This window comes from Gavialis gangeticus, unplaced genomic scaffold (assembly GCF_001723915.1).
Source record: "Gavialis gangeticus isolate Ggan-Ray unplaced genomic scaffold, GavGan_comp1, whole genome shotgun sequence".
Taxonomy (NCBI): Eukaryota; Metazoa; Chordata; order Crocodylia; family Gavialidae; genus Gavialis; species Gavialis gangeticus.
Window position 1 is genome coordinate 7361918 of NW_017729026.1, and position 25781 is coordinate 7387698.

The 25781-nt window shown below is 38.8% G+C and overlaps 1 protein-coding gene across 1 annotated transcript in view; it reads left to right on the forward strand.

The window, feature by feature from the left end:
* Positions 1–25781, forward strand: part of PTPRK (protein tyrosine phosphatase, receptor type K) — a 791004-nt gene that overhangs the window by 703783 nt on the left and 61440 nt on the right. The window contains exons 13-14 of the mRNA XM_019520302.1: positions 7–84; positions 2417–2453. Coding sequence (XP_019375847.1) covers positions 7–84; positions 2417–2453 — 115 coding nt within the window. The remainder of the gene's footprint in view (positions 1–6; positions 85–2416; positions 2454–25781) is intronic.

The following is a 25781-nucleotide window of genomic DNA, read 5'->3' on the forward strand; positions in this document are numbered from 1 at the left end:
ACTTACCAGGGCTTTTGGAACCCACCCCTTGCTCCTCGGAAAGGCTACAATATCTATTTCCAAGCCATGAGCAGTGTTGAGAAGGTAAGCGCCAACCATATTGACCTTCAGAAAATAACTGGGGGGGGGGGAGGTATCTTTGGTGAAAGTAGGGGTTATGAAAATTAGACATGGTTTGATTCAGTGATGCTGTTCTAATCTTTGTGCTGTCCTCTCTACTGTAACAGTATGGCACTCTGCCATTTATATTTCACATGACTCCTGTTTCATAGTAACAGTTACTAGATGAGAATTCAATACATTGCAGAATAATAGCTTGAATGAAATAATTTTAGCTGTGTGATTCTGCCTTCTCAGTAAGTAACATCCGCTCTTCTCCCAAGTCTCAAGACTTGCAGGGTAAATAGAATGAAGTTGCTTAGCAGGCTAATAAAACATTAGAAACTTTTCAGGGCTCTCGCACACAACACTAAATAAAATGCTTTTAAAAAAAGGGCCTTTGGTTGTGAATAACCCCATGTCCATGCTCTGTTTGTGATCCTGTCTCTGTTCTATTCTGTATTCACACAGAAAATTAAATACTGCAAAGGGGGGTTCCTGTTTTGAAAAATAACATAACTCGTCAAACCCCATGCCGTTGTCAAGCGAAAGATGTGCGTGGCACAGACGTAGTGTTCAGCACAGTAACTTGACATACTTAAAAATTCAATTTAAGAATTATACAGTATGGAGGGATGGGAAGGACGTAATTAAGGAAAATTGCTATATAGGAAAATTGCAGCTAGATTGATAAAGGCAATATTCACAGAGGCCTTCCCTAAAGAAATAGGAGTCATTTGTACCCTTCCATTTGAATTTCTGCTGTGGCTAAAGAGATCACAGCTAATGAATGGCGCTGTCACTTTCCCCTTTTAACAGTCTTACCTATAAGTATGAAAATTACTTGCCACGTTGGGGAAGATTCATTCATTTGTTGAATTGCATACAGGGTTGGAGGATATTTCAGAAGGGGAGATTTATGTAAAGCAAACAAAGGGAAAGAAAAAGTACTTGTCACATCCGCATACACTTTTCCTTCATTTTCTACATTTAACTCATCTAATTGCTTTGTTAGCCCCCATCAAAGTAGGTTTTGTTGGTAGGTTCTCAGGCAGTTGCTGTCTTATACAGTTTAAAGTGAGTGGAAAATATAAACAATACAGCCATTATGAAAAAAAAAGCCACAAATCCATGTTTTTATTTTTGTACTTTGACAGAAATGAACAAAAAATGAGAGCGAAATTAATCATGTGTTTTTCTTTGAGCGTCAGTTTGAGAGAGGGTGTTGTAAGTGTAAAGTGGTTTTCTCTGCCATGATTTAAAAGCTTTGCAACAGATTTTTTCTTTTTTTTGTGGTGATTTTTATTTCCAATTTCTGGTGTGTCTCAGTTTTACCATAACCTGCACGGCCTTTAATCTACAAAACTTTCAAGCATTTACTCAACTTTAAGTCTTCACATGTTTACAATTAGGTGTTTTGCATAAGTGCTCTGTCAGACTGGGAGTTAACTCTCATTGTGGTCTCCACAGAGAATTTAAATGCATGTGCACAAAAATAGCTGTACTTAAAATGTGGTTAAGATTCTGTTGTTGAATTTCATAGTGCTTTTACCTGAGCTGAGAAATCTCTCTGCACTGAAACTTGTCAAAGCCTTAGGTTATGGCCTCACTTATTTTTACCTAATACATTTTCAAAGAAGTTGGCTCAAGTGTTTTTAACTAAATAATTTTGTTCATATCTAGCAATTTGTGTTGCAAGGAGGGAATTAGATCAGGAAAAAATAAAGAAAACTTTTAGGAGAAGACATATCCCAGGAAAGATGCAGTGTTTTGCAAAGAAAATAAGCAGAACTGGTTAAATTAAAGTAGTTTTAATAATTTTCTACATACTTGTTAAAACAGATTTTGAAGACTAAAATATTCATATATATGTATATATGTATATTTTTAAAACTATTTGTTTTATAGAATCTTAGGGCACATAGAGAATTTGCACCATAAATTCCAAACTTCAAGTGTGACAGACTGCCTCCCTAACTTAAGCCGGTGGGCAAAACCAATTAATTATTCTGGCTACTGAGCAGTCTCACCCTTTGCATGAACTACTAAATAATATTTGTGTGCATGTACATGCATTTTCGTGTTCAGGTTCTTTTCTGGGAAAATAAATCTCAATATATAGAAGGCTTAAGAATTGGTAACATTTTACGTAGCTCACTGCTTTTGTAGATGCAAAATTCTTCCTCCTCCATCATTCTCCAGAAATAAGCTGAGAACCCTTCACAACATTGCTCAGCTACCCCATGTTCAAGAACTATTGTGAAGCAGAAGTTGAAACAGGACTGACTGCATTTTCTGTATTTTTTCCTCTCAACAGGAAACTAAAACTCAGTGTGTTCGAATAGCTACGAAAGGTAAGACTCCCCCCTCCCAAGAAAAAAGGGCTTTATTGCTTGCATCAGAGCTCATTAAATGTGGCATTTCTATGTCAGAGTGTTTGAATAGGAGCTCAGTTAAAGTGCCATCAAAATACTGCAACTCAATAGGTAATCTTAACATATGATGGGGTGCTACACTCTATTCTTTGGTACTTGGCCAAGACAATATTGTTCCAAGAGTAAGAAGGATTTAGACTAAATGAGTAAAGCTCATTTTAGTCGTTTGTACTCTGCAGGATCTTGTGCTTGTGAACAGCTGGAGTACTGGAGGAAGACAGACAGGCTCCAGAGTAAAAAGCATGCTTGTTTAACTTTGTCTGTTATTGTGACAAGTACCTTGAACATTGGGAATCTGAATATGAGTTATTTTTTAATTCAAATGAAGGCATACTAGTAAATATATATAAATAAGAGGCCGCTAAGTTGTAAATGATAGGCATGGCAAGAGTGTTGATTTGAAGGCTTGCATTTTTAATATCAACTGGTACCCAGGCTGGCATTGGCTAGTTGCCAGAGTAAATTATCTTGACCTCACAAGCAGCTTAATCACAGAGTGCTCATTCAAAATAAATGTTTCAACTTCAAATGAGGACTGACTTGTTTGGCATTTTAGTATTTGCTGCTCTGACTGTATTTATAGCCCCTCATTTCAGAGTTGCTTGATTGTGTCAACACTAGAGAGAGTTTGATAAATTCCAGCAGTGTAAATGAGAAAAGATGTTATGGATGCTGAAACAGTATTCCACAGAGACTGACTTCTACTTGAACAGTGTCTATCTGTAATCACAGTAATGTACAATATTAAACAACTGTGGGTCTGGACAAATGGGCAGGTACAATTTACATTAGCATGGTGCCACTATTTTTGATGGCTTCCAATGACCAATACTGGATACAGTTAAGACTATGATATGTATGGTTCTTATTTTGTGATTGCAACAAGTCCTTTCCTCCAGGACTTGGAAAGTAAAGAAACACTTCTCAAAACCATTTTAGTATAGTATTTTCAGCAAAAGAAATAAGATAAGAAATAAGAGCAGGATAGCTCAAATGATGAGCTGCGTCTTATGTGAAAATTAAACGAGAGTCGGCTTTCTTTTGTTTACCCAACCAAATTGTTTGAATTAAAATAACTTAATTTGCACTAACAAATATTTATGTACCAGTGTGCATATATTGCCATGATTTAGGTATGGGAAAAATCAGAAATAACTGCATGCACAAATACAGATTAAGGAATGACTGGCTAAGCTGCAGTACTACAAAGAAGGACCTTGGGGTTACAGTAGACCATAACCTAAATATGAGCCAGAAATGTGCTTTTGTTGCAAAACAAGCAAACAGCATCCTGGGTTATATTGACAGGAGTGTCACTTGCAAATCAAGAGAAGTGATTCTTCTACTCTATTCAGCACTGGTGAGGCCTCACCTGGAGTGCTGTTTCGTGTTTTGGGCCCCACATTTCAAATAGGATATGTCTGGACAGAGAAGAGCAGAGCAACAAAAACAGTTAGGGGCCTGGGAGGCAACATTTATGCGGAAAAACTGAAAGAACTAGTGCTATTTAGTCTGGAGTAGAGAAGATTTGATTATAGTCAAATCTCTCCTCAAATCACCCCTGTAATTGCCCTGTAGAGCAATTACAGAAAGGATGGAGATGTGCTGTTTTCCTTAACCAAAGAGGACAGAATTAAGAGCAATGGTCTCAAGATACAGCAAGAGAAATTTAGATTAGAAATTAGGAACTTTCTGATTATATGGATGGTCTACCATTGGAACAGGCTACCTGGAGAAACTGTGGAATTTCTATCCATGGAAGTTTTCAAGAGCAGGATAGAAAGGCAATTGTATGTAAATGTTTCAGAAAGGTATAAAAGGGGGTAAATCAGTCTCTTGCATGTTACTGAAACCATTCCAACAAACTCTGAAAGTAAATCACTTAGATTATAAGGGGGGAGGAAGAGATTAAATGAAATATTACTTTTTATTTTACTGTCTCCTAGCACCTCACCTCACAGCAACATTTACAGAGTGTGTTTCCCATCAGTGGTTGCTTATGCGAACTTATTCCCCTGTTGATAAACATCCAGTGCCCATAGGATGAAGCAGGAGCGGGGTAAAAAAAGTAATCTTGTTTTCTAGCACAGGAGTTGGCAACATAGTCTACAGACTGGATCTGACCTGCAGAGCCTGAAGGCTTTGCCCATGCCTGTAGCTATTGGTGATGCATAGGGGATGCAGGCAGATGTACATGCACCCCCTGAGAAAAGTGCCAGTGGCACTTCCGGGTTGCTGCTGCACTGGGGGACCGTGCCTCTCCCAGTATTAGGAGGTACCAGTCATCCATGCCAGTAGCAAGGAGCTGTGCTGGGGCCAGACAACTTCCAGCTGCGTCATTGCCATTGTTGCTTCCTTCTCCCACCCACTAGCCTCTCCCTGGCAGCAGCATGGGCACAGCTTCCAGCCAGTGGTGAGTTGTACCAGGAAAGCTGTGTCTACCCTGCTGCCACTTCTGTGCTACAACTGAGAGCCTGGAGAGAGAGAAGCAACAGCAGTGTGGATGCTTAGTCACAGCTCACCTCCCCACTGGCTGGAAGCTGTGACTGCAACCCAACGGGGAAACAAGGGGCTGGGAGAAGCAGAGGTGGCACAGGTGCAGTTCCCAACAACCTAGCCCTGGTGCAGGCACAGGGGAAACTCCCTGTCTCTGCCAAATCACAGAAGCCAATGAACCCATGTGGAACTGGGGTGGCGCTGCTTCAGCCCATGGCTTGGAAAGGTTGTTGGCTGAAGTTCTTGTATGCCAATGCGTGTCTTGGCTGTACCACCATGGAAACCGAACGTTGTGAAATAGGGTTAATTTTTCACAACTTTATTTTGAAATGAAAAACTTAAGAGTTTCTCATGGTCCAGTATGTTATGATAAAATTTCATTTCAAATTCAAATAAATTCATATGTGCCTCAGTTGAAATGCATTTATACAATAGTATTACAACACATGTCTAAATTAAATATTTGCCATGTTTCCCGGAGTAAAATTAGGAAGGTCGTTGAAAGAAGAAACATGTTCACATGTTAAAATATTATCAAATTAATTTACATTTTAAAGTTGTTAAAGCTGTCACTGGATAACTTGGGTATTTAGCAATTTATTTAGTTTGCTATAGAAAATAAGTGACTGGGATGCTCAGATCATAATGCCTCTTCAACTTTTCCACATAGAATATTTCATTTCATGGACATGAATCCACTTACAGAAAATCAGAAGTCATTTTGGTCTACCCAGTGGGTGCATCTACACAAGCCATTAATAGGCAACATTAAGCTGCAGAGCTTATTGCTTTGCAGTTTATTGCTCCCAGGAAGCTCCTGGGCGCATGGTTTACACATGAACTTGGACCACAGCATATTGAATCAGCTTGCAGCAGCCTCGGCTGGCAGGACACCCAGAGGTTCAGCCTGCCAGCCCAGGACTGTTTCAGCCAGGCTCAGTGGTTATCTATACACATACTCGGGGTGGAGAGAGGGCGCTTTAATTAAAGCACCTGCAGCATCATATATATTCAGCGTCCCGCACTTCAAAATGGTGGCAGGGGTGCTTTAACTAAACTTAAGCTTTAGTTAAAGCACCCCTGTTGCTGTTTTGAAATGTGGGTTTGCTGAATGCATGCGTCACGAAGGCTGCTGGAGTACACTAATTAGCACACTCCATCAGACTTGCAGCAGACTCTATTAATCAAGTCTGCTTTGACACATGCTAATTAGCACGTCAGGGCAGAACTCCATCATGTGTATAGGTATTTTTCAAAAGGCTTTTTGAAACGAGGGAGAAAGTAAAGGAGAGATTCGTATAATATCAGAAAAAGCCAGAGTCCTATTGTCTGTCTGGTTCCATTTATTCCCTCTGCGACATCTGCTGGCTGCCCAGCCCTTCCTGCTGTGTTCTATGGCACTGCCAAATTAAACTTTTTCCATAACCACTGTCCACTTTAATCTGGCAAAAGTAAGCACAGGTCTCTTAGGTAATCCGGGGGGTGGAGAATTGTGGTGTTACAGGCTGTGGCAGAAGGTTGCCAACTCCTAATGTGTTAAATGTTTTTGATATGCAGCCAGGATGTCTGTTGTTTCCTAAACCAAAGGACTGGTTGCAGCTAATCATTCTGTTTTGACTTCACAGGCTGCATGGTCTGTCAGTTTAGAGCTGTTATTTTACACTGTCTAGATAAAGAGTTGGTAAAAATATGATTTTTTTATGCTTGCTATGTCATAATTTTGCACTGAGGCAGTTCATATCCTTGAAAAACAGAATATTTGCTAACTTAACTCTCTTAGTGAAATTATTCTAGTGACTAATTACTTGCTTCAGCAGTTTTTTCATAATGTGTTTCATACTAAGATTCTGTAGCCCAAAGATTTTGCACCTGGGCTTTCCAGAGACTCCTCATTCCTAGCTGCATTGATTAACTAGTTCTCTTTATTGATACCAGACTAATGAGGGCCATTAAATTTAAATCACAGTGTCTTCATTTCCTTGTACTCAGTATTTTGGACACGATGTTCTCTTACATTTCCTAAATAACAGAATGCACTGGAACATGAACTCATGTAAAAGGTGATGCCAAATCACTGCTAAAGCACTAAACTTTTTCTGGTAAACCTTCAGCATCCAATCACTCTGTCATCTGGCTTGCTTTATTTAAAAAAAAATAATTCTCTGTCCCATTAGGTTTTTAGGTCAGTAGTGTATACAGTCTACAGTCTTGGTATTCTTCACCTGTTTTCTTATTTAAACAAAAGGCACTGGTGTCTCTTTCAGGTGCAACGAAAATATTTTGAGGTATGGAGATTCAAAGAATAGGTTTTTTTTAATTATGGAAGTGGAAGAGAAAATGAACCTTTAACACTAAAGTTCTGCAAATTAGTTTCCAAAAAATGAGTTCTCAAAATTAATTTAAAGGGCAGAGCTCAACTGTTAACACAGCATGGAAAATATTTAGATCAGTATAATGAATAAATGATCTTTGAACCTGCTTAACCAAAGTAGTGACATATGAGTCATTAGAAGATGACTGAATGGACATCAGCTGCAGAACAGGACAAAGATGCACAGAACTAACAAATACATTGATTACTGATCAATCTCACTTGGATTTCCATACATTTTGGAGTATGAATGGGCACAAATTTGAAGTGAGGTTTAGCTAGCATACTGTAGGATGGCATCTCATGTTATCATTTTAATTTTTGTTGGCTCCAAAAGAAATAAAACTAGATTAACTGAGCCAAAGAGAAGTAATACTTCAAATTATTTAGCATGTAACTTGATTTTTAAGGGGACAGATGGGACAACTGAGCTGTTAATAAGCAGTGAATGAATGAGGCAATTCATTTTAAACTAATCGTTAGTTATTAGGGTGTCAAGTTTGATATTAATACTAACACTGGTATTATGTGTAAGTTCTAACTATTACAGCAATAGAAGAAAAATAAACAAAATTAATTTGGGGGGAAACTACTATGGCAAGAAATAAACTGAAGAGATGCTGGGGGCTGCCAGCTCCATTCCCATCATGTTTAAACAGAATAAGTATAGTTCAACATTTTTAAAGTCATAAAATATAAACTTTACCACTATCCCCTAAAAAAGGAACTATTTTTCTCTGCAGTTTCAGTTTGTCACTAACGTGGGCAACATCTCAGAACCCGTCTGTCTGTATGCATGCTCAGTCCATGCAGATGGATGAAAATTCCACTGAAATGACACACATCTGGAAATGATTCAGAAATAACATAACATGACTGCCTTAATCTTTTTTTTTTGGAAATGAAAAAGTCCAGAAGGAAGCATCTGAGCTTAAAATATGCACTTGGTCCACTGTGATTATTGTACTAAATTTACTCTTACTACAATTGGGGCTTGATCTAAAGGCCATTGAAGTCAATGAAAATTCTTGCATGGATTTCCACATACTTTGAATCAGGTCTTCAGAGGCTGTAAATCAGAATATATCACGATTATACAGTCATATTTCTTCTCTTATGGGCATTTATAGCAGTTAAGCCTGCTCCAAGTAGTGGTGAATTTAAGGACCAAAAGATGCTCAGATATTTCATTGTTTCTGAGTCATTCCTAATTTGTGATATTAAACCTAAAGTATATATTAATGAAGGTCATCTTGCTGTAATTATTATTTTTGCATCACTGTTTCTTTAATGATTTCTGGAGGTATCACTGTCTTAGATGTTTGAACTTTGTGCAGTGTTCTAAATTTAGAAAACAAGAAGGCATTTCCTAATCCACATCCTTGCTTTCATTTAAAAGGTTTGAGAACACTTTGTTAAGCTTCCATGGTCTTCTGCATAACACCATCCTTCATCTCTTGGAGGCAAATTCTTTACCAAGTTGCTTGAGACATACAGAGAAGGAAATAGAATATATGTATGCCATCATCTTGGTTTTCCCCTGCATTCTTGGTGGGTGGGTGGATGTGTGTGTGTGGTTTCACGTTCAAGACCCATAAATAAGTCACCCTGGTGTAAATGAGGATTGTGTGGATACTATGGAATCCATCAGCTTTCTAAATATTGATCCAAGTAAGGGATTTTCATTTAATCCATATAGGTAACTGGGATACATTTAAATCACCTGATTGTCTGAAGCTAATGTAATATGCATGAACAACGCTAGTGTATTCAAATTGGTTTCAGAGGGAATATATGCCACACATTTTATTTTAGGAGACCTGGCAGGAGAGCTGCATTTGCTGCTTGTTCATTACATGCTGGTCTCTGCAACTCAAGAATTCCTTCCAAAAATAACAACAGTAAACTCTAAATTACTTAATACCTTTGATGCTTGGGGCATTGCCTGAGGTAAGTAATGTGAAATCAAATTACTCTGATATACACATCACATAATCACAAGCAATGAAGAGCAAGGCCTAGAAGTCATCTTGCATGCTTCTGAAGTGATGATAACAAATCTCTGCATAACATTTGTTCCTATTTCTAATCTCCTTTTATAAACTTGTCCATCAGCTAAGTATGAGACACTTAATGTTGTCAGAGCACACTGATTGTATTGAATTCCAGGATGGTTGTGAACACAAGCGATTTCAAGTCTTTGGTCCTTTCCCTGCATATTCTGAGAATGTGGAATTTATTTCTGTGTTTGAAATAGCACCCCAGTTTTGTAGTAAAGCATAGAATAATTACAGAAAAAGGACCTGCATAAACTAAGTGTGATAGTGGGGTCAATAGGATTTTGAGGGAATGTAGATAGGAAATGAAGGTTTGTTTTGATTATAGTTCCAAGTCTAGGCCAACAATGACAGTAAGAAAAAAGCCACACTTGGCTAGATTCTGAATTGTGTGAAGTTGTTAACATTTTTCATATACAGAAGACATTGTGATTCTCTACTGCATATCAGACTTTGGGTACTGAATCTGTTCCATCTGTTGTTGCCAATAGGATACAGTCATAAGTTTAAGAAATTTAAGTTATTCCATAAGTATAATACCCCTTACCTTCTGATTTCTCTGTGTGATTGGTAATCCTTGATTTTCTTAAAGTAGAGGTACTATTAAAATTACTTTTTTAGATGGGTATTGCCATCTAGTAGCCCTTGCAAGAAGTGGTTAAAAAAATGTCTATTGACTTCCATTCCCACTTTTTGTTAAGTCTCTCTTGTTATTGCCTCCCTTTTTTTTCCTTTCAGCATTCCCTGCCCTCCTTTTTATCAATGCCCCTATATTCTTTGCCTCTGTGTCCCTATTTCATTTCCAAAATATGGTATTCCAGAGTGCTGAAACATTTGGGGGAGAAAGATACCACCATCTACGCCTGTTTAGAAGGCCACTTTTTCAGTTTTGTCTTGAGAGAGAGAGTATTGTCCAATGACGCATAAAACACTGTATCACCTGTTTTGTCCCACGGTGTTTCTGTAATCCTTGACATACAAATTTCTTGTAGGATAGATCCATGTTTGTAATTACAGGAACATTTACCCCAATCCAAGACCACTTCAAATTTCAGGTGCTCCTGCCTCTCCCATTCATTGGATTTTAAACATGGAAAATGATAAATGTGTTATAATTTTCCGTGTCTAGAATCTAATTAGTGGAAGGTCATCTTAAATTCATACCTGTGCTGCTGTGGTGGGAGATGAAGGGCCAGATCCCTGCTTCTTGCTCCACTGTCCCATTTCCCTCTGTATTTGCCTTCCCTGATACCTGCTCCCACCATGTGTCCCCTTGCTACATGCCCCTTGTGCTTGTATCTGCACCCTGCCCCCTGTTCCCCTCTGCAGCCTGCCCTCCCAACATATCCCACCCCCTGGCCCTGCTAGCCTTCCCCTGCAGCTCTGCTCTTCCGGGGCAGCCAGCAGGAGTGTGGCCCCAGCCTGGCCTGAGCTTAGCCCAGCCAGGGAAAAGTGGCAGCAGCTCCCAGCTCAGGTGAGTGGTGTTGGAGGGACTGGAGTGGAGTAAAATGTAAAGGGTGGGCAGGCACTGGAGCAGGTTCCACCCCCATGCGCACACACCCAGCAGTCTGCCCTGTGCTGCCCCCCACAGCTCCATCCCCTGCCAAATGAACCATTCTAAACCAGCTCACAGGATGCAAGTAAATACAGTATCTGACTAACCCTTACTGTTTATTGTTTCATATGGTGATATGCTGATCATAGCATATTTAATGTATACATTACTGTTATGTACATTAAAAACATGAAGGTTCGATTGTCTGCTTGATAGATCATATTGGGAACTGGTTGAATAAACATCAAGTTAAGCATTAATCTGGTTTTCAATTCTTCAGAATCTATTAAAACAGGATCACCTGCATGTTGTATTCTATAGGATCTTATAACAAATTTGAGCATCAGTAATGTTGTAATCATTATTTTCTGCAGGCATAAGGAGATTTTCTGTTTAGATAGCTAACAAGCTGTTTAGTGTTTCTCACTTCCTGTCCCTGGTAAAGATCTAGTCCTGACTGGATCAGAATATGGCATTACTCCAAAATTTAGAAAGACTTTTGGCTAGTTCCCAGCCTTTGTTCATCTTCTTGATCATTATGCTTGGCCAGGAGATTGAATTTTACATGTTAATCCTTCAGTTTGTTTTTCCCACTGCCCCTTGAGAGAATTGCCATTCTTTGCCATGTTTCAAGTGTCTGTGGAATATGTTGAAGTGAAAGCCCTGAATACCAGAGTCTTACATCTGCATGATTTCTTAACCAGAGTGGTGGTGTGCCCTGGGGTGCAGCCAGGTCCTTTGAAGGTTCCCCTAAGAGTGACGAGATAACCAAGGTGTGAGGCAATAAGCAAATCAATTAAGCAGATAAGCCCTGGCTCAGGCTTGCCTGGATTATTCCCCTCCTCCATTTCCCTGCCTCTCTGCAAGGAGATAAGGACTGTCATGTATAAATTAGCATTCCAGGTTGTAGCCATATTGGTCTAGTGGCAAAAGCAATCAGGACTCATGGTAGTGGTGATATCTTTTTTTGCAGAAATCTAGTTGGTCTAATAAAAGACATCACCTCTACCATCAGTCCTGATTAAATTAGTGTTTGAAATTGGGTGCCACTCAATTCACAATGGTTAGGGAAGGCTGCCCTAAATCTAGTCAGGGTGCCTCAAGTCCAAAAAGGTTGAGAGTCATTGCTATAGAGAGAAACAGGTCCAGTATTGTCAGAGTATTCAAGATGAATGTACCTTAATACTGTCTCTCCACCCTAACCTAGTAATATGATTCCTGTATGTGATATAGTTCATTTCATTCTTCATTCACTCTCACCGCATCTCTGTAGAAATAGAAAGGCAGGGTTGGATTGGATTCGTGACTTGAACTGGCCGAGATGCAGAGACCTAGAGGTGAAAGCCTCTCTGTGCTGCTACCAACCTTTGAACTTTCTAGTCCTTTACTATCCTGTGTTTGAATATCTGAACAGATGGTTGGTTATTACTGCAAGCAACAGAATCTGGTTACAAATATACTGATTTCTCCTCTTGCTTTTAAAATTAATTCAGCACTGTACACTACATAGAAATAGCTGTAAGTTTGATGACGATAATATGGGAAATCAATTCCTATTAGAATGAGCATATCTGGATCTATAAAGTTTGCCATTATGGAGGGTTAATTGTTTGCTCTGAATAACCTCTAAAGAGAAGTAATCTACTATTTTTTTCTTTTTTTAAATAGTTAAAATTCAAATGCATTATGGTTATGATGAACCACACAGTTTTTGTAGAAGCTCATAAACATGAAGAAATATGTGTGTGTGTGTGTGTGTGTGTGTATATATATATATATATATATATATATGTATATATATATATATTTGTGTGCATACATTTGGAGACTGTTTGTGTATCCGTTGTTGAAAGGTAGGGGGGGCATAGATAAGAAAGCTGAGCAGATCTTTTTAGAGATCTGGGATGTACTTTAGTTTTATTGCATTCTTATACACTGAAAAAAAGAAGGGGGAAATAGTAAATATTTTTAAGAACTATCTTTTGAGAAGTCAGTGCAGGGATGTGCCTTACATCTGAGCTTTAAATAATAATATGTGATTTAGTTAAGAAACACCCCAGTCTGTGGAACATTGCTCTTAGATCATAAACAAGCAATTCTCCATGTTTAGCAAATTTATCATTTGACTTTTTAGACTATGAACAACAAGGACTTAACTGTTAATGATTCCATGAATCAGGATCTCGTGTGTAAATTTAAATTCTTATCTGAGCCATTAGTTTCTCAAGAGAGTGTTAACATAAACATACCAGCACTTCATTTTGATGGAGCTTAAGGACACCATGTCTTAACCAATATGTCCATCCCTTCACACAAGAGTCTAGAAGAAGTCTTGTCAATCATCCAGACATCCCAGTCCACATGGCTCCTAACTTATCTTCCCATACCTTCCCATGCTGCTACAACTGGCCACTCTGGTATGCAGCCAGAACTATACTAGCTCCTTTTTTCCCCACTTTTGTTGGCACTTTTCTTTTACTTAATTATCTCCTTCGCCCTGCTTGTTCAGTCATATTTATCTTTCTAACAACCAACTGTATCCTTACTTACCACTCATTGTGTCTGCCCCCATTCTTCCATCTCCTGAGAACCAAAAAGTGTAAGTCCAGGAACCCCCCAACCCCAAGTCAGGCAAGCACACTGCAAACTTTCAGCAACTGCAAGATATTGATATTTATTGAACTCACGTTTAGGAGAGAATGGAAAGCAGAAAATGTGAATACACCACTAGGCACAGGTCATCCAGCCCCTGGGACCACCAAAATATGGGTGCAAGCACTCCAACCCCTCACCTCCTGTGAAGCATGCTGGGCTAGGGGCTCACTCCCACCCCCTGGTGTTGAAATCACAGAACCTTGCAGAATTGTGAACCAGCTCCCAATCATTGATGCTTTGGTATGGCTCAGTTGTTATGTGTATCTGCACCAAGCTTTGGTATCTCCACTGACCCACATCACAGTTATGAAAATGATAAGATTTTCAGCATATTTTCAAAAAAGAATGAGCACCCTGCTTTAAGTGGGCAAGTAAATAATCCAACAATAGCTTCTATTTTTCAATTAGCTTCATCAATATTTCTGCATCTTCGTAGGTGGTTAACATTTATTTTCTTCCTCTCTTTTTTCGTTAAAAATAACATTAGTGATTATGCTAGATTTGGAAGGTGATTTGATTATACTGGAGTCTATTTATCAACAACACATAATTTGCAGTAGTTCTTCAAGCCTTATTACCTAGCAGTGTATTTCACCCCCATATTACTATTAGAACCTCAAGGGGTTCAGTATCCTTCAGTTCTTGGCATGCATATAGATATGACCAACAGAGGTCTGAATGCCCACTGTGATGCTGAAGAGCACCCTAGAAAATGTATCAAGTCACTAGTGTTTTCTTTCCTTTCTTTCTCACATAACCTACTGGATAGTAATAACTTCATTTCTAGAGAACTGATTTAAAGGGACTCAGAAGTGAAAGATATGAGTTGTTACCAGTTTCCTGTGCTGAATGGAAATATAATACCACATTATGCTATTTAAATCACAATATGCCTTTTTCTTGCCTAAGTAGTAGGTTGGAATTTTAGATATTTCCCATTTCTTCTTAAGCCTTAATCATTTTCTGTGATGTTCACTGATTGTTACGGTAATTAGGACCAATTTAGAATATCTTGAGTTGTCTGCAGAAGATTGACATTACAGAGATGATGCTTCTTAACCATGAATTAATATATATTAATTTTGAGACAGAGAGAGTGACAAATTATTAAATATAAGATACACTACAGAATTTTTAAAAACCTTCCCCTTCATACTAATGTTTTTCTTGATCATTAATTTGTAAAATTGTTTTAAAATAAAGATATTGTTGTCAGACAGTTTAAGGTTTTAGATGCATCTCACCACAGAAGTTTTAACACAAATTTTGAAAACCATTCTCCCCTTATCTTCTGACTGGATGTATAACTAAATATTTTACAGAAAAGTGGGTAAAAGCCATCACCATTAAGAGCACTGAAATATACTTATATCATATCTGGTAAACAGAAGTCATCTAGAATTACACTTGTGATGTGCACATTTCTGCAGCCTATTTTCAAGTTGGTTAAACAACTTTGAAGATATGTTGCTATTTTTCCACGGGAGATATAAAATATTAATGCACATTTCCGTGTTTGTTTTGACATTTTTTTGTATCTTTCCCAAAAGCATTGTGTTCTCTGTGGATTGTTTTTAAATCATCATCCACTTTAAACATGATGTTTTGCAAGCTTTCTGACAGAAGTTCTCTACTAAATAAAAAAGATGTTATTCCCATTGTGGTCTGTATTGTTGTCTTTTCTAATTATTCCTGAGTTATTTGTACTGAAGATCTTTTTTTTTTTTTTTTCCTGTGAAGAAAAATACCTTCTGCTTTTGATGGTGAATTCTTATTAAAGCTAATATTGTAACTTATTTACAGCAAGCAGTGGAGAAATAAAAAAGTGGCAGGGATTTGAAGGTACATGAGTACATCTGCAATTAAAACTGACCATGAGTGAATCTGGATTAGATGTAGCCCTGTATATATTTCAGCTTGTGTGTCTTTTTTTATCACGATTCATATTTATAAATCCTTAATGGTCTTAATACCACCCATATGTTCTAAAATCCTCAGGAATCTGTAAAACTAAAAATCAAACAGATAGTAATGGACTTGGAAAGCTAAAAACAGTCCCAAGCTATTCTAACGCCTAACGAATTGTCAGCTGGATCCTAATAATCCTAGCCCTCCTAAACATAAGAAATGCTGTCTTCTACAACTCATCCCATTATATCTGGGCACCTTAGATCATTTTATAAAACATAAATGTTCTGCTACTAAATTGAAGGCATCATTGTGGCATCTGTGCGAGTGCCCCAAGTGCTATCCTTATGTGCCACAATCAGCAAAGCTTTTCTTAGATTTATGCTTCTGGGCATATGGACAACTGGAAGTCATTTGGAGATGCCACAGTGTTCTCATTTTTTTTCTTATCCTTATCGCCACAGTATCTAGCTAGGAACACTGTGGCTTTTTCTCTTTTGTGTCATGCATCCATTTATTCATATGACATTTACTGTAAAAACTGTTTTGGAAAGTGAAGCTGAGTAATGAAGAATAGACATTAAATATACATAAGTACAACAAATGCGCACGCATGCACGCACACACACACTAGTGTGTCCCTCAGTATAACACACATGCACACACACACACACACACGTATGCACACACACACGCACATACACTAGTGTGTCCCTTGGAACAAGATGCCGGCGGCTAGTTTTTCAGCTTGTGCAACAGCTAAAACAGTTCCCACCTGAAGTTTTTGTCATACATGCTTGCATTGTAAGCAGGGTTCCTCTTACTGAGAAAGGACCAGTGGAAGGCAGATTGTGCTGTTTCTCTCCTTCATCACACACAAAGATCCTCCCCCAGCTTTGCAAAGTATAGGTCATTACTAGTCTTGAGACCACTGTGCCAGTGGGAATAAGGGTTTCTGCTGGTTACTCTGTCCTTTGTTGGGAGCCTTTTGTTAGGAAAGAATTGTTTTCTTCCTTCCATGCCAGCCATTCACATCTCTGATTTTATAATTTTTTTCTTCTCATCCCTCAAAATAAACTGATGCAGCAGCTCAGCATTATAATGAATTTCTATTTGGTTAGGCGAAAGTTGGATTGTTGTGAGTAATCGAATTACTCCTCTGGAGACAGGATTTCTAAGTAATGTGATGAGGTGAAGCGATTACAGTTGTAACCCTTCAAAGCATAAAAAGATGTTATGCTAATCCACTGTGCATGGGCCGAATTAAAAATGAGAGGGGAATAAAAAGATTGCTTTGGAAAAAAGGGGGGGATGTAAAAGGACCAGGGTCATCTATTCCCCATCCATTCAAACTCTGTTGCTATAGAAAAAAGTAGCAGAAAACTGGATTGCCTTTTCTTTCAAATTTGTCATTCAAATTGTTAGTCTTAAATTGCCTGAACTACTGAATACAAATCCAGAAGGAAAGAGATAGGGCAGGTGTAGCAAAAGCAGTAGCAGGAGAGAAACAATAGGCAAATATGCATATATTTTTAAAGCTGCTAAGCTTAGTCCCTCTTTACCTCTTAGAGTTATTTAAAACAATTGGCCTGCTGTGCAAAAGCAGCAGGCATACTCCAGTGCATATTCAGATAATGCAAGAGAAGCAAATTTAAGTTAAACCTTGCTTTTACTAAACGTATGTAAGGCCCATGTGTGAGAACCAAGACACTTGAGTTATACTTCCCAGTTTTCTCACAAACTGCTTGTATAACTTTAGGTAGATCACTTAATTATTTTGTGCCTTAGTTTCCTCAGGTGTTAAGTGGGAATGCTCTATCTCAGTATACACAGAATTATTACAAGACAACAATTTGAGTTTTGAGGGCTTCTGGTAGGTACTGATATGTTAGAGTGGAATGTAATTAATCATAGTTGGTGGTAGCACTCCCTGGTGCAGCATGAGGGTAGATGTACCCTCACAGACTTGCTGAAATCCCACTCTGAATTTTGCAGGGTATCAGCCAAAGGTTTGTCTTAACCTTAGAATAGACATTGGTCAGGAATGGGGAGTGTGCTTTTGTAATAATACAGGTTCATCTTGAAATTTGAGTTTATTCCCTTCTCCTCCCCCCCAGTCCAACCTGATGATATTGATTACCACATTTCAAACTTTAGTAGCTCTGTCAAGGTGATGGCTCTTTTGTAGGGACACAACAATGTAGGCAAAACCAATGTCTTAATATCAGTCATCCAAAATTACAGAAAACCACAACTGTAGATAGATATTAAATGAGACATGCATAATATAATATCACTTTCTCTAAGAAAGCAACTAGTATATTTTGCAGAATTCTGAGCAGTAGTGAACCAAGTAAGATAACACTATAAGGAAGGCAGCATTACGTGTATTTGCTATTAATAATATTTTCCAAGAGAGTCTTTAGTTATAGTGTGGTATAGAATATACAAGTAACTCTATTCCCATTAAAATTGTTACCATCAGTTGATTTTGTTATCTTTGCCTTATATTGGTATGTCAGGAACCAGATAATCAATGCAGGGTATACCACTTTTCCAATCTTTCTTTCTTTCTTAATCAGTGATGTCCTCTTAATGTGATTCATCACCCTTTGTTAGTTTTGTGAGGTATACTCCAGATGCCATCAGATTTCCTTACCTGTAACAGTCACGAACCCCACTGGTATATGGAATTGATGACTTCTCTGTAATGAATCAGTGCACAGTTGATAGGTTCAGGGACATTTTCTGACTTGTCTGATCTAGTCTCATCAAACTTCAGAGCATGTTGTACATGGAGGAAATTGAGGTATTGAGGAGTCATGTAAGTTGCCTCAGTCACTAACACTGTAGTGGTAACTGAACTGCTGGAAATGGTCTAGTTATACATACCACTTGAAAAAGGTTATGCATTAGGTCAAGCCAGAGAAGGAATTTCAACGTCTCTAAAATGTAACGCTTTAATTCAAGCTACTTAGATTTTTGTTTTCTTTTTCTGTGAGTGTTTGCAGACAAGGCTTCTAAAATGTCAATAATATTTTTGACTGTTATAAAAGTGAAGGTCAGTGTATAATTGGCTTTTATTCATTTATCTACTTTATAGAAGAATGCATTTTGCAAACTATCAAGTTCAATGGGTTACCTCAAGCAAGATGGGTGGGTGCTATACAGTAAAATGTTTCTAAAAGGATTTAGAAGATTTTAGTAAAATGATTGTACTTGCCCTTGAATAAAATCATAGGATGTTTCTATCAATTAATAATAAGATTGTTTTAATAATAAATAAATAAAGCAGCTGTGAATGTCTAATTAAATATCTTGTGATTAGAGTGCATAAATACTTTGCAGTAAATGGTTGGGAGTAAGATCTTTGAATATTGCTCTACTGGAAACTTAGAACCTGTCTCTATAAGCAGTTGCCAAGCAGGTTTTGTAACATGTGATGCATTTGTTTAAAAAAAGAAGACTTCAAACAGCCAGTTCAAACCTGTGTAGGAAAGAAAGGGAAGGTGGTGGTTGTGGGTTTTTTATTGTTTTAGAGAGTTAATTGGACAGACCCTTCATTAGTCTAAAATGGTATAGGTGCATTGACTCCATTTAAAGATCAGGTCTAAGATGTGTAAGTATTTATGATTTTTCAAATCCCAAAGAAGAATTGGATAGAGAGAAAAAATGATCCAAACTGGAAAGGTTCAATTTAAGAATAAATCTAGGAATTTCACAAATACAATGCTTGGGGGTTTCTTTTCCAGTTTCTGTTATTTTTTTATTGTTTTTGTTTTTCTGTTACAAATACAAGATATTTTAAATAGGTAGAGATAGAACCTGCTATTTGACCCCCACTGGGTGTGTGTACATGTGCATTTATGCCAGTTCAAATTTACTGCACAGTAAGTTACTGCACAGTAAGCAGGAATAGGCTGGTGTCTACATGTCCAGACATTAAAGCATGTTAATGCTGTGTGTTGTCTGACTTGGGACTAAAGTTAGTCCTAAGTTAGTCTACACACACAGTGTTACTGCACAGTAAGGCATCTACATGTGCCTTACTGCACAATAATTAATCGGGCATAAATTTGATACCTGCATGATGCAGGTATCAAATTTACACTCAAGTTGGTATAAGTTGCCATATTTACTGTGCATTATGGGCATGCACGTGTAGACATGTGCCTGTACTGCACAGTAATTTTGGTTACTGCACACTAAATGCGCACATACAGATGTGCCCATTTTATCTTCTTTCTAATTCTGCCTCATTTTGGTTTGTTCATTGGTTTTGAAATGGTTTTGAAAAATAATGTATGCTTATTGTTTAAGATAAAAGATTGTGATTATTTTGTATCATAAAATAATATAATAAAAACACCGCAGGTATGTTTTTTATTGATGAAGTCTGAAGTGATGTTTCATAATTAAGTATATTGGTATATTTATTCTCAAGGTATAAATCTGTAAACTGCTTTTTGGCATGAGAGGCAGGCAGGACAGAGAATTTGATTATTATAAAATTGAAGACAAAAGAGCTTGTGTCAGAGTAATTGATGACAGGAGTTGTGCAGATCACTCTACATAGTGCTTAAAGTTCACTCCAGTCATGTCTTGCAAAAGTCTTATTCCTGTCTTTCTTCAGAAAAGGAGGACAATTTACAGCAGCTTTTACATGGAGGAACCATGTTTAGTATCATCTTGCCTACCTGGCTGGAGTCATTTGAGCCCAGTTTTTCTCCTGCCTAGGCAGGGGGTCGGACTTGAAGATCTACAAGGTCCCTTCCGACCCTACTTCTATGATTCTATGATACCATTACTAAGTTTGGTATAACACTGCAGAGGATGTTTCTGGCATGTGCAAACAAAATCTCTAACAGAGCTTAGGGCTTGCAAAAATGTCTTCGTGTTTCATTGTGTTTTTCTTGTCTCCAGTACTCATGCCCCCACAGTTGCATCTACACATGTGCTTTATTGCAGTTGACTAAGTAGCTCTGCAGTAACGCATCACCATCTACATGTGTGACGCTATTAGGCTGGAGTAAGCTGATTAACTCCACTGGAGATTGCTGCCTGATACAAGTACTATCCTATAGTAGAGTCATTTACTCTACCCTAATGCACGTGTAGACTAGGGCTGGCTGGGGCACAAGGGTGCTACAGTGCGGGGGCTGCCTGCTCTAGCCAGCTCCTCTGCAGCACATTGAGTCAGGGTGGAGCAGCTCTGGGCTGACAGGCTGGTCTCCGGGCACCCTGCCAACCAGGGCTGTGTTGGCCAAGCTCAACGTGCTGCAGTCCCAGACACATGTCTAAATGCTGAGCCGGATACAATAAACTCCAGTGCGAACTGCACCACGGTTTATTCAGGAGCACTAATTTCAGTATAGATGTGCCCTTGGACTCACAAGTTAATGCTAAGTGTCATTTTGCAGAGGGAAGGAACAACATTGACAGTTGGGGTAGCATTGGAATATAAAATATAATTGCTTACAGCTGAACTCTGATTAAATTCCTTAGTTTATCATCACCTAACATTTTTAATAAAACATTTACTGTCATTTTGGTTTCATCATTGTTTCTTTCCCACTTTTTCCTCTCTGTTGTTGTTTACCCTTTTGTCTAGTATTTTATCATCTTTTCCCTAATTCTCTTCCTACAAACCTCTCCTCCAGATGCTTTATTTTTCATTTTCTTTTCTACCTTGGTTTTAATTTGAGTTCCTCTCTTTCTATTACTCTGTCCCCCACCTTTTTTTTTCCTTAGTCTTTCAGTCCTAGCCCATCTCCTTCATGCACAATCCCTTTCTGCATCCCCCACCCCTCAAATTTCTTTGTTACCATTAGCTAACATCCATGCTACCTTTTTCTCCCTGTTTTTAAATCCATAGGTAGATTCCCGTGGGAGAGACTGTCAGGATGATACTAATGAATGATGAGAAAAAGATCCAACTCCTCAGTGTATATCTGGCCTAATTTATAAACTTGATAAAATTTTCTAGGTATAGAATCTGATTATTGGAGGGCAGCCTGGTCTGGTTTCACCTCAAGAAAGGGATTCTGGGTGAACAGTTTTGGGCCCCATTTAGTGATGTTTGCCAGACATTTAAAGCAGATAAACAGGAATCAATGGAAAGAGGAAAGAAAGGTGCAGCTCAGTTGTAGGAGAGAAGGGGAAGCAAAATACATGCAGTGTAGTAGGTTACCATAAGTGGGAAAAGAGACAGCGGTGGGGCAGGGCAGAGCTGCCAGCAGTAGGCACTACTATTCAAATGGGTTGTAGTAACTTATACTTGTGATAGAGCTCCACTGTGACCACCAAGGTGGTTGTCTTAGTTGCCCTTGGGAATGGCTGCTTCTGACACATGGTAGTACTTGTGGAGGTAATATATAGTTAACCTTCCACTTGCTGCTTGAGTGGGAAAATCTTGGCTTTATGCTCACTTTTTGGGAATGGGAGACTCCTCCCCAGCTTGCCCATGGAGACTTACGGCTGAGGCCAAACAAAACTGGGCACATCTGAGCCCCAAACTTCTGGGCTTGGGGCTGCACGTAGGATGCCTGCTAAAGGATTTGGAAACATCTGAAGCCCCAGGTGGGGTGGAGGATGTTTGCCAGTTCTCGACTGACTCATGGATTTGGAATTGATTTGGTTGATTTGGATAGGAACATTCTTTGGTGAGGATGGCAGCGGCCTGCTGGGAAGAGACAGCCTCCACCTCACTCTGCTGGGGAGGAAGCTCTTCTCAACCAGACTGGCTGACCTGTTCGACTGGGCTTTAAACTAAGCCCACCAGAGGTTGGGTGGATAACCGCCAATGCAAGCCCACTAGGCAACTACTGCATAGCCAGCAGGTTAGGGCACCCAAGGGAATCCACACCTACCCCCGCCCTGGAACGGTGTCTGCCAGGGAGTGCAAGGAAGCCTAGGGCTTCCAATGGGACACTTGCATGTCTGTACACCAATACTAGGAGCTTGGGGAACAAACAGAAGGAACTGGTCCTCCTACTAAGCAAAAAAGACTATGATCTCATAGGGATATCAGAGACCTGGTGGGACTCTACTTACAACTGGGCCACAGGTATAGATGGCTATACCCTGTACAGGAGAGATCGTGCAGATAAAAGGGATGGGGGTGTAGCTCTCTGTCAATTTTGGGGAGCAGGGCTGGGATGGATCAGAGGGTTTGCTGCCTTGGGCAGAGAAGTCAGAGTGTGAGTAGAGTTATAAAGTTTAAGTGTGTCAACTCGGGCTAGACTTACTGTTTTTTCTTACCCTGTGGATTGTTTGTCTGTTATAAACCACTCTGAGCCTTTCTGAATAGAAAAGGGTATAATGTAAATAAAAGTAATAACAATAATATAATAGTAGTAGTAGTCATAATTATAATAAAAAGAGGTGTTCTGAGTGCTCAGATGCTCTGAAAACTGAGTCGTTTATTTTGGTTTGTAAATATGTATATATAGGGACCTAATTTCAAGTGTGTTAGTTTGATCAGACTATTTTTAAGAAAAAATAATGTGATGGTATAAACCATTCTGTTATATGGTAGATAAAACACATGTTGTTAGTTGACCAGTAAGTAACACAGAAATGCTAAAGTTTTAGAAACCTAAATCATTCATACTGATGTCATTTATAATAGTGCCTAAGTGAGATTTGTTTTGTGTTTCATTCACTTCAAGCAAGGGAAAAATAAAGCCATTATATCAAGCCCTTTCCACAAAGGGGTTTCAGTGATGCTTGCTGAAACTGTAAATCACCTCATGCATGAGGAATCAAAACCCATGGACGAGGTGATATCTTTTATTAGACCAGCTAGATATTTGCAAACAAATTATTTTATTTGCAACAACAACCAGAATACCTGACTCAGGCATGAGGTGCATCTGAGCAGAGACACATCTCAAGCCCTTCTAAGCCCTTTGTCACCAGAGTTTTGAATATATTGTTTTTGATTTTAACTTTTCATTTTAAAATGTGTGTTTCTCGGTAAGTCAAATGTCAGTTCGCTATGATATAATTGTTTGCCACCTTTTCAGTGGAAACACTTGGCATTCCCTCTTTCTGGTGATTGTTATCTTCAGAACACTCATATTTTAATCAGATCACAACTGAAGCTTTAGGGTAGTGCAGCATTTAGTTGTTTTTACCCGAGGATGAAATCAGTTACTTTGTGCTGGAAATGGTTCGAGCTGCTGCTTTCCCAACCAGCCTCCCAAGAGACGAAACAACCATATCAAAGGAGAAAAGTATATATTTAACAAATCCTTCAAATCCACAGGGTAGTCAAAATAAATGAAGCTAACTACAATACACAAATATTGCATTGTGATTTATATAAAGGGTCCCTGGTAAAGCAGATTATTCAGCTGGCTTTTATGCTTTTAATCTGGTTTTAGGGTCTTCCTCACTAGTGATCTGATTAAAGTACGAGTGATATGGAGAGAAAATGACAATAGAATTTTTTTTTCCTCCCTTCACTGTCTGGGGAAGAAATAGATTAGAATTTTGGTTGGGTGCATTGGATGTGTGGCAGAGAGAGAAATACATACTTGAGAAAACAGGCGAGTAGTACATTTTTCAGTTGATTCAGAAGGTAACTAAGTCCATGGACATTTTTGTTTCTCTCGCAAGTGAATTCTAGAGTTCGTGTAGCTCTTATGTTCTCCCGCTCCTGTTGTGTAACAGTTTCATAGATATGCAAGTCCCATGGAGGCAGAGTCACTATCCTGGATGCTATAGAAGTTTTTGAACTTCAGGACAGAGATCTTGAAGTGGACACAGTTGAATATGGAATCTGTACAGGGAGTGTGACATCAGCATGGTGTTTCATAGCAACCCTGATTGCCAAGTAAACAGGCTGCTTTGTTTCTTCACAGCTGGAGGTTTTCTCCGTGCATATAGCCGAATTCCTAGACATCAGTTGAAATTAAACAAACCACAAGGTCACCATGATTAGGTTCATGACTGATTAGAGGCAGCTCAGTCTTCCAGCCTGTTATATATATGAGCATCTAATAGCAGTGAGGCATACAAAAGGAACCCAGGACTATGGAACAGCCTGATAATCTGACAGCAGATGCCTTGGCAAGTAGGAGGTATTTTCAAGAGAGTTCTTAACAATTTTTTTTTCCTACTAACGGAGCTGACATAACTGAGTTTGACTTTAGTCAGGTACTGAATTTGGCTACACATAGAGAAAGCCAGACAAGTGATACTGTTTGAGTGTGATGTTGTAGAGATGTAAAGCAGTGTGTCATGTACATCCTATGGTCTTTACAGGGCCAATATTGTTTTATCAGTGGCGTAAAAGGCTTGGTATACACTGAGATTGGGGTGAATGGAAACATCCTGAACTATTAAGTGCATTTCTTGGAGAGGGTTGAAAACTTTTTGGGGATCATTGTTATCCAGTCTGATTAACAGGTTCAGAAAGAAGTATTAGGTTTTACAAGACAAAAGAAGGTTTTACAAAAGAACATTATTTGTATGAGCACTATCCTTCCCAAACATTCAGAACTTGTAAATTAAACCATACTTCCTCTCCCTATCATGATTTTAGATTTAAAATTAAATATTAGAAATATTAATTTGTCTGTCTCTTGGTGTTAACTGTCTAGGTTTCCTCTTATCAAGCTTTTCTTCACCACCACAAGGCAACCTAAACTATGAGGGATAGATGTTTATTTTTCCTATTGCAAGCCAGGATTCTCATGTAGCAGCATCCAGGTGCTGGGGCTTTCCCAAAAGTACCAAAAATTGTAGGAATCATGGTAAAATCCCTAGAGTTGATAACAGTGAGAGCCTCCATATCATACCCTTGGTCTGTCAAGGATTTGGGGATAACTGGTAGGTGTTACGGTGGGAGAGGGGGTAAGCTTGTTCATTGGTGGTCATATTTAGAAACAAGTGGTCATTTACAGAATCCTTAGTGCCAAATTAATAATTTTTCAGATTACTACCTGATTGAGGCTTCATAGATTTCATAGACATTAGGGCTGGAAGGGACCTCAGAAGATCATCAAGTCCAGCCCCCCACCCAAAGGGCAGGAAGTCAGCTGGGGTCATAGGATCCCAGCAAGATAAGCATCCAATTTGCTCTTGAAGGTGTTCAATGTAGGTGCTTGAACCACCTCCGATGGCAGGCTGTTCCAGACCTTGGGGGCTCGGACAGTAAAGAAATTCTTCCTTATGTCCAGCCTGAAACGGTCTTGCAG